Here is a 14,268-nt window from a genome sequence, read left to right as displayed (position 1 = left end):
GAGTGACTAAAGATCGGACTCGGAAGCAGTGTAGTAGGCCTTGAGCCTACTGACGTGTACGACATCACTAGATGCCAGAGGAGAGGACGAGGTTGAACCCACAGGAGCAATTTCGTAAGTCACAGGCGTCACCTGGCGCAGCACGCGGTAGGGCCCTGTGTATCGCGAAAGGAGCTTCTCGGAGAGTCCGACGTGACGAGTGGGCGACCACAGGAGCACGAGCGCCCCAGGCGAAAACTGTACGTCACGATGGCGGGCGTTGTACTGGCACTGCTGAGTGGTTTGTGAGGCCGTCAGTCGAGCACGGGCAAGCTGGCGTGCTTGGTCGGCGAGGGCGATGGCGTCGCGCGCATACTCGCTTGTTGAGACCGCAGCAGGAGGAAGTGCCGTGTCTAAGGGCAAGGTAGGTTCGCGACCGTACAGTAGATAAAAGGGAGAAAATCCAGCGGTGTCGTGCCGGGAAGAATTGTACGCAAATGTTACGTAAGGAAGGGCAATGTCCCAGTCGTGGTGGTCCGTGGAAACGTACTTGGCCAGCATATCGGTAAGAGTACGGTTTAACCGCTCTGTCAGGCGATTGGGTTGAGGATGGTATGAGGTAGTCAGTCTGTGTTGAATGGAGCAGGAACGCACAATGTCAGCGATAACTTTCGAGAGAAAGTTTCGACCACGGTCAGTAAGGAGCTGTCGCGGGGCGCCATGAAGCAAGATAATGTCACGCAAGAGAAAGTCCGCGACGTCAGTGGCGCAACTGGTAGGGAGAGCCCGAGTGATAGCGTATCGGGTGGCGTAATCAGTCGCGACGGCTACCCATTTGTTCCCAGAGGATGACGTGGGAAAGGGACCGAGGAGGTCTAATCCAACACGAAAGAACGGTTCCACGGGAATGGTGATCGGCTGGAGATGACCGGCAGGTAGCACCTGAGATGTTTTCCGACGCTGGCAGGGATCACAGGCAGCAACATAGCGTCGAACGGAGCGAGCGAGACCAGGCCAATAGAAGCGGCGGCGGACGCGGTCGTACGTGCGGGTTACCCCAAGATGTCCTGCAGTGGGTGCGTCATGCATCTCAAAGAGCACAGTCTGTCGTAGCTGTTTTGGCACGACAAGAAGAAGGTCAGAGCCGTCAGGGAGGAAGTTCCTTCGATACAGAATGCCGCCCTGGAGGACATATCGGCGAACGGATGCGTCGGTAGGTGTAGAGCGCAGACGCTCGATAAGTGCTCGCAGCGATAGGTCTCGGTACTGCTCATCGGCGATGTTAGCGAAGGCAGACACAGAGAAAATGCCGTTGGCGCTACTACTGTCGGCGTCGTCAGGCTCGTCGACCGGGTAGCGAGACAGGCAGTCAGCGTCCTTGTGTAGTCGGCCAGATTTATAGGTGACAGTATACGAATATTCTTGGAGGCGTAAGGCCCAGCGACCAAGTCTTCCTGTAGGATCTTTCAGTGAGCATAACCAGCAAAGCGCGTGATGGTCGGTGACAACGGAAAAGGATCGGCCATATAAGTATGGGCGGAATTTCGCAACCGCCCAAACTAGGGCCAGACACCCACGCTCAGTGATGGAATAGTTGCGCTCCGCGGGTGAGAGGAGCCTGCTGGCGTAAGCGATAACCCGGTCGTGGCCACGCTGGCGTTGTGCCAGTACCGCACCAATTCCGTGACCGCTGGCATCAGTACGGACTTCGGTAGGCGCAGAAGGTTCGAAATGGGCCAGAACCGGAGGCGTTGTGAGAATGTCGATTAGATGTGAGAATGCAGAGGCCTCGGTATCGCCCCACTGGAAAGGGGCGTCCTTTTTCAAAAGCTCGGTTAGTGGTCGTGCTATGGCGGCGAAATTTCTCACGAAACGGCGGAAGTACGAACAAAGGCCGATGAAGCTGCGCACATCCTTGACACACTTCGGAACAGGGAAGTGCGCAACAGCATGGATCTTGCCTGGGTCCGGTTGCACTCCGGTCGCGTCAACGAGATGTCCAAGGACGGTAATCTCGCCACGGCCGAATTGGCACTTGGATGCGTTGAGTTGCAGACCGGCTCGACGAAAAACGTCCAGGACTGCTGAGAGGCGCTCGAGGTGCGTAGCGAACGTTGGGGAGAACACGATGACGTCGTCCAGGTAGCACAGGCACGTGGACCATTTGAATCCGTGAAGAAGGGAGTCCATCATGCGTTCAAAAGTGGCAGGGGCGTTACATAGACCGAACGGCATCACTTTGAATTGATAAAGACCGTCGGGTGTGACAAAAGCAGTCTTCTCGCGGTCGAGATCGTCCACGGCAATCTGCCAGTAGCCGGAGCGAAGGTCAATAGAGGAGAAATAGCGAGCACCGTGGAGGCAGTCAAGGGCGTCATCAATCCGAGGTAGGGGATACATGTCCTTTTTGGTAACCCGATTAAGGTGCCGATAATCCACGCAAAAGCGTCATGAGCCATCCTTATTTTTGACCAGTACTACAGGTGACGCCCATGGACTATATGATGGTTCAATAATGTTCTTGGCAAGCATTTTGCGAACTTCTGCGTGAATAACTTGACGCTCAGGTGGTGACACTCGATACGGGCGGCGATGAATAGGAGGGGCATCGCCGGTATGAATGCGATGTTTGACAGCTGTAGTTTGGGCCAAAGGACGATCGTTAAAGTCAAAAATATCGTGGTAGGAAAACAGAACGCGGTAGAGTTCACGAGCGTGCTCGGACGGCAAGTCGGGGGCAATCATTTTCTGGAAGTCGGCGATGGTACAATTTGCCGACTGCGATGGTAGAGGAGTATCGGATGAAGTGTCGTCAACTGCAATGGATGCTACTGAGTGATCTTCGAAGGAGCAAAGGTGGGCCAGAGACATCCCACGTGGCAGCACTTGTGTCGTCAAGCCAAAGTTGAGCACTGGCAGGCAGACGCAATTCTCCGTGACAGATAAAACTGTATGAGGTACTGTGATCCCGTGTGTAAGGAGGACGTCTTGCATAGGAGCCGCGATGTAGTGACCGTCGGGGACTGGTGGGGATGACACTAGGTCAACGTAGGTCAGTGCCGAAGGTGGCAAGCGAACGAAGTCGGCGGAACTGAGGCGACTGGGTTGAGGTTCAGCAGGATCGAGAACAGGCAGGTCAAGGCGGAGAGTACTGGCGGAACAATCGATGAGAGCAGAATGTGCGGAGAGGAAGTCTAAGCCGAGGATGATGTCGTGGGGACAGTGGGCGATGACTGTGAATAGCACGATTGTTGAGCGATCGGCGAAGGAGACGCGGGCGGTACACATACCAATAACGGGGGCTGTTCCGCCATCGGCGACACGGACAACAGGCGTCGTGGCGGGCGTGATAAGTTTCTTGAGCGGGTTACGAAGGTCAGCGCTCATTACGGACAAATGCGCCCCAGTGTCTATGAGTGCAGACACAGAAACACCGTCGACTTGCACGTCAAGAAGGTTCAGATGAGTGGGCAACGTCAGGAGAGGATTTGGCGGCGTCACCTCGAGGCGCTGCATCGTCTAGTTTTCCGGCTGGGAGCGGCGTCCGAAGGGAGTCGGCAAATAGGAGCGACGGGGCTGGGGAGAGCGAGATTGTCGTCGTTGGGGCGAAGGCGAACGAGAATAGGGGCGGCTCGTTGCAGGAGAATCAGTGGCGGCATTATCGGAGCGTGCGGCATAGGGACGGGAAGGGCCACCTGGGGAGCGAGAGTAGGCAGTGTAAGTAGACCGGATCGGGGAACTCCAGCGACTGCGACAGTGCCGAGAAATGTGCCCGATTCGATGGCAGTAGAAACAAATGGACTTGTCGTCAGCAGTGCGCCATTCAGATGGGTTGCGGAAACGTGGTGGGTAAGAAGACGCGGGACGGGGCGGAATGGAAGAAGCCGGGCGGGTATCATGGCGATAGGCCGAGCAGATGGTGTGAAGACCCATGTTTTCGAACTCCTGGCGAACAACTGCCTGGATCAGTGAGACCGTGACTGCAAATGTGTTAGTGGGACTGGAGTCGAAGGCAGCCGGATAGGCGGCCTCGATTTCACGCCGGACGATCCTGGTACCATCAGCAGTGTTGTTGGGACGAGGAGCGTCGGCACAGGAAGATGTCGCTGGGGTGTTGGGCAGACGGGCAAACTTCTGGTCAATACGTCGGCTTTTGGCGAGTTCCAGGCGGCGGCACTCTTTTATAACAGCATCCACCGTCGCTACGTTGTTGCACACGAGCAAGTTGAAGGCGTCATCGGCAATGCCTTTGAGGATGTGGGAAACCTTGTCTGACTCAGTCATGTGGGTGTCAACTTTGCGGCACAGAGCCAAGACGTCCTGAATGTACGTGACATAGGGCTCTGTGGACGTCTGCACACGGCCGGAAAGCGCCTTCTGCGCGGCAAGTTGGTGACCGTAGGGGTTGCCGAACAAGTCTCGAAGCTGTGTCTTAAGGGAATCCCAACTGGTGAGCTCATCTTCGTGCGTGCGATACCAAACTCTAGGTGTGCCACCGAGGTAAAAGACTACGTTGGCGAGCATAATAGTAGGGTCCCACCGGTTATTGCGGCTGACGTGTTCATACAGGCTGATCCAGTCATCGACGTCTTCCCCATTTTTGCCTGAGAATACGCCAGGATCACGGGGAGCGGGGAGAGTGATGTAGGTCGTCGAAGTGGCAGCAGGTGTCGGAGCCGGCGGAGTCGGGTTGTCGTCGCCGTGAGCCATGAAGGAAGGCTCGACGTACCGTCCACTGCGAAGCTCCGTGACGAGGTACAGGGAACGTCCACCTCCACCAGATATGTTACGTAGGAAGACACCGACGAAAAGCTATTTACAAGTATATTTACAAGGCTACAAGGCAATACGCTGCGCTTGGCCAAGAGGCAACAGCCCGCGCTAGCTTCTAATCGTCGTCGTCGTCTTCACACTGCTCGCCTTTCGTGATCGCACATATTGTGCCGTAGCAATATGTTAATTGAAAAGATGTTTGGTTCCTGCCAGGCACTACCGCTCAAGCCCTATGTGACATTAGCAGGCCTGATATGTACGTTGCGTTCTTTCTAACTTTGTGAAATAAATAAATGAATAATAATAATTTATTATTATTATTATTATTATTATTATTATTATTATTATTATTATTATTATTATTATTATTATTATTATTATTATTATTATTGTATTTCCCTGCCATCTTCGTCATTCCGTTGTCGTCATGTGCTCGTCGCAAACATATCGTCCCAATGCCTTCCGCGTCATGCCATTCTCGTCTTTCCGTCGCCATGAAGACGTCGTTGTTGCGTCTTTGTCATTTCCTACACCAGCGGCAGCGCTAGATTTATTCATGTTTGGCCATTTTCTAACATTATGAAACATCGATTCCAGCGCACAATTGAACACGGACGACAAGAGAAAGACAACACGAACGCCGGACTCCAACTGAATTTTATTCATGGAAAACAGGGCTTTATGTACACAGGGAGAGGGGGGAGGCTGCTAGTGCGCAGGACCACCCAAATAAATTTCCTTGGTACAGGCAACAGTCATTAGAAGTGTCGAAACCAAAAGAATAAATGAATAAAAGCAAAAAGTGAAATAAGGTGAAAAAAACCTTTTCCTCTCTCTTTTCTTCCCCTCTTTTTCACATCACTCAGTACAATCTTGCTCATCTCCCGCCCTACCTATAGTCAGATACAAATTTAGAAAAAAGGGGAAGCCCCGCCCAGCTGACCGAATCGCGACAGCCGATTGCCTTCGCGACTAAAATAGTCCCGCTCGAGAAGTCGTGCTCCTGAAACACGTAATTCTCGGTATATATAAAGACTTCTTTATTTTGATGACTGCTTTAGTAGAGCTCGTATGTGCTACAGCACATGCCGGATAGCAACACAAAAAAATATAACCCCGTGCCTTTTGCGACGCTGCCCAGCGTCTGCTCTTTAGCTTCATTGCAAGTGACATAAGTAGAAAGAGCAGCTCTGCAAGGCTTTTGCGCTTGTTCACATGTGCATGGCGTATCTACTACTCGTTTTTCAAGACTAAAATGAATCAGTTGCTATTGAAAAAGTACTTATGTAAAACAATGCATTTATCGCAACCATTACAAACCTGGGGGGAGAATACGGTCGAGGCAGAAAGGTACAAAACTGCTTCATTCTTCGTTTTAAATAAATACTCTTGGTTTTAAATAGTATAAAATTTATATTTTTTGGTTTTGAGTTTTCACAATTTCACAGCACGCATTCTGCACCTTGCGCGTGCAGTGAGCACTTGTGGACAGCAATCAATCGATCAATCAATCGATACACAACGCTCGAACACCGTCGCTAGACGCTCGGCTATCTCACTGCTGACAATGATCGTTGACGCTAAATTGACGGCGACAAATCTTTGCGTTGAAGGCTTCTTCTGCAAATATATTCTGTTGAGACACTCATAGGTTTGTTTCATGCGCGCACACTTTTCTGATTCCTCCTGAGAATGGTTTTGCTCCATCACTTCACCCAGTCCGACGAAAAACGCAGCGACACAGTACACGAATACACACGCCGCCAACAGCAGGCACCAGTCTTTGTAAAACTTTTCCAGTCGTAACTTCACTCGGGAGCGAAATAAAACAACATGGAACAAACACTCAGGATGTGTGTTCGTAGCGGTGCCCGCGGGATCCTGTTTTCAGGCAAAGCGTAGCGCAGCGCCAGCGATGCTCGCTGCAATGTTCCTTCGCCGGATCACGGCTCAGAATAAATGCACGTGGCACAAATGCCGCATCGTAAGCTCGCAGTAATATTTCCGGCATGATAGACCATCGCAAAGAGTTCTCGAATCCACTCTCACGTGGGGCTGAAGCCCACAGCTGGCGCGACCTCGCCCAGTTAGAAGCGCAGGCGGCCATCTTCTCCGTCGGCGGCATCACCGGCCGTCCGGCTGATGACGTTAGTCCAGAGTGAGCGCCCATTGGTGGGTGCTCGTGTGCCTGCGCCTCGGAGGAGTAAACGCCCCCTTTTTTCTAAAGTTGTATCCGACTATAGCTGATTCGACACAAACGTTTGTCCTGAGTTAATCACGTGATTAACTAATTTAATTAATTTAAAACAAAAAAAAGAAAGTCCGCGTGTTGATAAAATTGCATACACAGGCCTGGAGTGTGGCCTAATCCCGATGACCAGAACCGGTAACGCACTCTCCCTCACCAGAGCAGGATTGGCCACCCTGGTGCAGTACTTGGCCACAACCTCCTATATGAACAACACAATCAAACCCCGGCCCTCAGTCCCCAGCAGCTGTGAAGCAACTGACCACGGCGGCGGTCAGGCCTGCAACGCAGCAGAGGGTGCTAAGAATCACTGGCTCCGGACAGGCCGCCATTGGAATATGAACCTGGCAACGTTTAACGCTAGAACGTTATCTAGTGAGGCGAGTCTAGCAGTGCTATTGGAGGAATTAGAGGGCAGTAAATGGGATATAATAGGGCTCAGTGAAGTTAGGAGGCCAAAAGAGGCATATACAGTGCTAAAAAGCGGGCACGTCCTGTGCTACCGGGGCTTAGCGGAGAGAAGAGAACTAGGCGTCGGATTCCTGATTAATAAGAACAATGCTGGTAACATACAAGAATTCTATAGCATTAACGAGAGGGTGGCAGGTCTTGTTGTCAAACTTAATAAGAGGTACAAAATGAAGATTGTACAGGTCTACGCCCCTACATCCAGTCATGATGACCAGGAAGTCGAGAGATTCTATGAAGACGTGGAATCGGCGATGGGTAGAGTGAAAACTAAATACACTATACTAATGGGGGACTTTAATGCCAAGGTAGGCAAGAAGCAGGCTGGAGACAAGGCAGTGGGGGAATATGGCATAGGCACTAGGAATATCAGGGGAGAGTTATTAGTAGAGTTTGCGGAACAGAATAATATGAGGATAATGAATACCTTCTTCCGCAAGCGAGATAGCCGAAAGTGGACGTGGAGGAGCCCGAACGGCGAGACTAAAAATGAAATAGATTTCATACTCTGCGCTAACCCTGGCATCATACAAGATGTGGACGTGCTCGGCAAGGTGCGCTGCAGTGACCACAGGATGGTAAGAACTCGAATTAGCCTAGACCTGAGAAGAGAACGGAAGAAACTGATACATAAGAAGCCGATCAATGAGTTAGCGGTAAGAGGGAAAATAGAGGAATTCCAGATCAAGCTACAGAACAGGTATTCGGCTTTAACTCAGGAAGATGACCTTAGTGTTGAAGCAATGAATGACAATCTTGTGGGCATCATTAAGGAGTGTGCAATGGAAGTCGGTGGTAACTCCGTTAGGCAGGATACCAGTAAACTATCGCAGGAGACGAAAGATCTGATCAAGAAACGCCAATGTATGAAAGCCTCTAACCCTACAGCTAGAATAGAACTGGCAGAACTTTCGAAGTTAATCAACAAGCGTAAGACAGCAGACATAAGGAAGTATAATATGGATAGAATTGAACATGCTCTCAGGAACGGAGGAAGCCTAAACACAGTCAAGAAGAAACTAGGAATTGGCAAGAATCAGATGTATGCGTTAAGAGACAAAACCGGCAATATCATTACTAATATGGATGAGATAGTTCAAGTGGCTGAGGAGTTCTATAGAGATTTATACAGTACCAGTGGCACCCACGACGATAATGGAAGAGAAAATAGTCTAGAGGAACTCGAAATCCCACAGGTAACGCCGGAAGAAGTAAAGAATGCCTTGGGAGATATGCAAAGGGGGAAGGCAGCTGGGGAGGATTAGGTAACAGCAGATTTGCTGAAGGATGGTGGGCAGATTGTTCTAGAGAAACTGGCCACCCTGTATACGCAATGCCTCATGACGTCGAGCGTACCGCAATCTTGGAAAAACGCTAACATAATCCTAATCCATAAGAAAGGGGACGCCAAAGACTTGAAAAATTATAGACCGATCAGCTTACTGTCCGTTGCCTACAAACTATTTACTAAGGTAATCGCAAACAGAATCAGGAACACCTTAGACTTCTGTCAACCAAAGGACCAGGCAGGTTTCCGTAAAGGCTACTCAACAATAGATCATATTCACACTATCAATCAGGTAATAGAGAAATGTGCGGAATATAACCGACCCTTATATATAGCTTTCATTGATTACGAGAAAGCATTTGATTCTGTCGAAACTTCAGCAGTCATGGAGGCATTACGGAATCAGGGTGTAGACGAGCCGTATGTAAAAATACTGGAAGATATCTATAGCGGCTCCACAGCCACCATAGTCCTCCATAAAGAAAGCAACAAAATCCCAATAAAGAAAGGCGTCAGGCAGGGAGATACGATCTCTCCAATGCTATTCACAGCATGTTTACAGGAGGTATTCAGAGACATGGATTGGGAAGAAATGGGGATAAAAGTTAATGGAGAATACCTTAGTAACTTGCGATTCGCTGATGATATTGCCTTACATAGTAACTCAGGGGACCAACTGCAATGCATGCTCACTGACCTGGAGAGGCAAAGCAGAAGAGTGGGTCTAAAAATTAATCTGCAGAAAACTAAAGTAATGTTTAACAGTCTCGGAAGAGAACAGCAATTTACAATAGGCAGCGAGGCACTGGAAGTCGTAAGGGAATACATCTACTTAGGGCAGGTAGGGACTGCGGATCCGGATCATGAGACGGAAATAATCAGAAGAATAAGAATGGGCTGGGCTGCGTTTGGCAGGCATTCTCAGATCATGAACAGCAGGTTGCCATTATCCCTCAAGAGAAAAGTGTATAATAGCTGTGTCTTACCAGTACTCACCTACGGGGCAGAAACATGGAGGCTTACGAAAAGGGTTCTACTCAAATTGAGGACGACGCAACGAGCTATGGAAAGAAGAATGATAGGTGTAACGTTAAGGGATAAGAAAAGAGTAGATTGGGTGAGGGAACAAACGCGAGTTAATGACATCTTAGTTGAAATCAAGAAAAAGAAATGGGCATGGGCAGGACATGTAATGAGGAGGGAAGATAACCGATGGTCATTAAGGGTTACGGACTGGATTCCAAGGGAAGGGAAGCGTAGCAGGGGGCGGCAGAAAGTTAGGTGGGCGGATGAGATTAAGAAGTTTGCAGGGACGGCATGGCCACAATTAGTACATGACCGGGGCTGTTGGAGAAATATGGGAGAGGCCTTTGCCCTGCAGTGGGCGTAACCAGGCTGATGATGATGATGATGATGATGATGAATCACGTTCTTTTTTCCCAAGTACAACAGAAGGAGCACTGACCCAGTAATCGTTTTCATTGGAGATACAAAAGGCCTCAAAAATTTCCAAGTTTTTCTGATTGCTATATTTGCGCAACACACGTGTTCGTTCGAAAAACGCCTTGCATGCTGGCTTGTGCGAGCAACGGCGAATGTGGTTAGCTAAATGACCAGCGCCACTAAGTGAAGTGGCATTCCTGCGATGCTCTAGCAGGCGTTCATTCAGACAGCGCCCGGTTTGGCCAATATAGCATTTCCCACAGGCGAGGGGAATACTATACAAAACACCAACGTCACATTCAACGAGGAAGCGCCTCTATGCGAATTTCATGTGTATTACAGCAATATATTCTAGCGGTAACAATGTCACTAACATTTCAAGAGATCTTACACGTCACTGTTCAATTCAATTCAATTCGTACCCCCAATGCTAACGTGGCCGAGAAATTCTTTCTCCTTCGAAATCCACTGTCAGAAGATAATTTTTCTATCAGTGAACATTTTACTGAAAAAGAGTAATTGAAATTGACACTGATCACTTACCGCTTTCGAAAACACCAGGTCCTGAAGGAACGACAACATAATTTTCCAAGCCCTTACATTGTACTAGGTCATCTTTTCAACCTATATTCTCAGCTTGGATGAAGGGGCCGTCACTCAATCCTTCCCAAAAGGTAATATTACGTTCATTTCTAAAACCGTTAATGAAGAAAGAATACAATTCTGTTGAAGGCTGTACACCCATTACACTGTGAAATGTAGATTTCAAAATTTATGCAGAAATATGTCTAGTAGACTCCAGTTCGCAATATTTCTCAGCCACTGCGCCAGTGCTACATTAGAGAAAGATTCCGCATCTGGAAAGCGCGCTCACGCCGCTAGGCGCGGCGATGGCCTGACGCCGCGCTCAGCAGCTCACTTAAACCAGCACCGAGGTCAACGAACATAAACCAAGCTAGCTGTAAATTGGGAAGGCAGGAAATCAAACAGCAGCAAGAAATAGCCAAGCCACCCCATTTTGCTAATGGGGAGCTCCACCTTCACAGTGATTGGTTTTCGTCGCAAGAGGGTATCGTAGAGCGCACATCTGCGAACGTTTACTCTAACCGATACGACGCACAATACGGCGCTAGATTCACTCAGCATATTATATTGGTATTACGCCGATGCTAAAGATAAAATTCTAACACGGATGTAGAGCTACGTTTGGCTGACGCCGCGCTCGACAGCTTATCTTTTAACCAGCGCCGAATTAAGTGAAAGAAGTTAAACGACAGTGACGATAAATTCAGTTGAGGGCCATGGTAAATAGCTTCTCCTTGGTACATGCCATATGTCGAAGGTGGCTACTACAACAACAGTAAGCGAGTTACGAGATAAGAAAGACAAGGAGGAGCTAGCCGTGTCGTTTGTCCACTACAGGGGAGCGCCGCCTCCAGAAACGGAAACTACATGAATATAGTTTTCCGCTTCTCGAAAGCAGATTTCTCGTACGCACCTCCAAAGGTTTACTCCATCCGACACAGCACGAAAATGTACAAGACATTCTGTGTTAACATTGCGCAGTGCTGCGTATTGTGCGTTAAGTATATCAGCGCTTCGCAGGACCGGAGAAAGTGGAATTTTATTCTTTCAGATCAAATGCAAGGAAGGCGATCAGTGTTGAGTGGGGTATGCTGCTTCCCAAAATTTTGTGTCTTTCGAACGCGGAATGTTGCGTGCTACACTTCGGCGCTACTTCGTCCCAAGCGAAGCATTTTGTACAGCGGCTGGTAACCCTTTGCTCATTTCAACTGTTTTGCCAGCCGTGCAGCCCTGCTTCGTGTTATCGGGCCGCTCCAAGATGTTTCCTCTGTCTGGTCGTCAGTGGATGTCATTCGTTCTTTGCCTGTTGAAAGGGAGCGATATTTTCGATTCTTAGGTATAGGAGAGCCGAGTTGTGCATTACTTGACAGAGGCGTCAAGTTTTCAGCGCACTCTGCACAAGTCTTTGCAGAACCAGAGCTTGAACCCTCCCCGCGCGCTGGAGTACTTGGCCTATCAGGAGATGACGTCGGCTCTTGCTGCATGGAGTCAAGATTACGCAGATGTGTCATTACGGGTGCATCCGATATAATTTTATGTGTCAGTAACTCTTTTGAGGAACACTCCACGCTAGATACAGCGTCACGTGAAGCACAACCATCGTTCATGGTAGTCTTGTTATCGGTGAGGGAGAAAAGAGAGGGCAATTTTGTTGGAGGCTGCTCTACGTCACAAATGTTCGAGAACGACGCCTTTCGTGGTGCTTCTTCATGCTCGAAACAGTCGGATATTTGAGAAACGTTGAGGGGAAGCACTTTTGCACCGTCCAACCTAGATACTTCCCGATCTAACACTCTGGACTCACTCGCTGGTGTTGATGCTTCGGTGGGCATGCTGACTTTCACATTGGCTGCGTCGAGTATGTTAACGCCGGTATCAGAATGCCAATCTTCAATGTCTTTCGCATTGTTGTTCACCGACTCCAGAACATGATGCAAGGTGGCTGGAAGGTTCGCGCCAGTGGCGAGTAAATCGAAGGAGTCAGCCGACGGCGCGTCAGATGGAGGCGCTGCAGCCGCAGGTGCCGTCTCTGTCGACGTAGACGGGATCGGAACTTCATGTACAGCGTCAAGCGCCAAGCTTATACCGTGCGCATTCTCTGCAGCGTCGGGTTCTACGGCGCCTGAAGCAGACACCGCGAGCTGGTCGGCTGAGGCACTTACTTTTCCAGTGCGGCTTTGGAGCTCGCTACGAAAAGCTTGCTGAAATTCCCATGGCATTTGAAGTCCGTCGCAAGCCATGAGCGGGGCCGTGCTATAGCTGAGGTTGGTGCTCAGTGGCGCATCATTTGCGCCGTCGTTGCGAACGAACATAAATCGTCCCTCTACCTTGAATGTGTCGGCCGCCTTGGCAAGCGTGTAAAGCTGCTGCTGCGGCACGACCACTTCGCCTCGATATATAAACTCGACCACCGTTGTCAGGTCCGCGAAGCGCACGCCATGCGGTATCACCACGGTGTCGCCGCCGGGATTCGATGCAAATTGCTGCTCGAAGAAAGGACTGAAAGCTGCCAGCACAGCCTTGTGAGCCGTTAGGCACATGTTCTCGCACAGAATCGCCACGTCCTGCGTGGCTTCATCGATGCGAAGCTGCACTGGCACGCCCGTTTCTGACGGCTGGTTTCTTTTCCACTTAAGGCAGTACTTTCTCGAGTTCATAGTTGGCTGATTAACAGGATGTTGCTTTAGCACTGGCTACGTTGATTAAATGAACTTCTGCGAGAGTGAGCTCACCGTTGATGCTGTCAGTCGATGTTAAGGCCTTGCTTCCGTATCGCCGCTGTTCGGCGGTGACCAGCTTTAAAAGATGCTGCACACGGGCTTGCGACCTTGCTCCTCGTTCAATGGTGGTTGCCCACTACGGGGGAAGGGCCAAGGAGCCGGTAGCAAAGGGAAGAGAGCAGACAGACGTTACAATCTTAGGCAAGGTAAGGTAGAAATTTAGCTAATAATAGGGAAATAGGCTAATCTTAAACACTGCTTCTACATCGAAGCTGTGTACGATCCGCTCGCGGTCCCACCACAGAACCGTGCAGGGCTGGCCTAGTTATGGATTTCATGCAAACTGTACATGAACCGTTTGTAATTAACAAATGTAAAATAATGCACATGTCCATATCTAATTCTAATCCAAGCAGTTGGCATCTTAACAAGATTCCCTTAGACTTCGTCATGTCATATGAATATCTGGCTGTGGCGCTCAAATTTTTTTTTTCATTTTTTTTTCACACAACATTTAAGTGCTGTTTAGATTCGCCGAAAATAGATCGTGCAGCAAGCCGCGTTCATGGCCGCCTCCGTACGGGAGACTCCGAAAGCACGATGTTAGAACCATTGAGAAATACTATGCCGTGCCACCTGCCGCGATCATCAAAACCCGTATACCGCGGATAATTCAAGCATATTTCAGGCATTTGAGATATACTACATTGATTTAAACTCACTCTACCGACATGCCTGGTGCTGATTTTCTGCTGAGAGACTCC

General features: G+C 49.6%; 1 protein-coding gene across 1 annotated transcript in view; it reads right to left on the bottom strand.

Annotated features, from left to right (window-relative positions):
- The window catches only part of LOC142570670 (uncharacterized), a 45,228-nt gene extending 31,787 nt beyond the window's left edge, over window positions 1-13,441 (bottom strand). The window contains exons 1-2 of the mRNA XM_075679024.1: window positions 13,112-13,441; window positions 5,030-5,158 (exon numbers count right to left, since the gene is read on the bottom strand). Coding sequence (XP_075535139.1) covers window positions 5,030-5,158; window positions 13,112-13,441 — 459 coding nt within the window. The remainder of the gene's footprint in view (window positions 1-5,029; window positions 5,159-13,111) is intronic.
- Window positions 13,442-14,268: the final 827 nt, after the last annotated feature.

Source organism: Dermacentor variabilis, chromosome 2 (assembly GCF_050947875.1).
Source record: "Dermacentor variabilis isolate Ectoservices chromosome 2, ASM5094787v1, whole genome shotgun sequence".
NCBI classification, from domain to species: Eukaryota; Metazoa; Arthropoda; class Arachnida; order Ixodida; family Ixodidae; genus Dermacentor; species Dermacentor variabilis.
The sequence above is the reverse complement of the archived record's forward strand: the minus strand, read 5'-3'. Positions and strand labels throughout refer to the sequence as shown.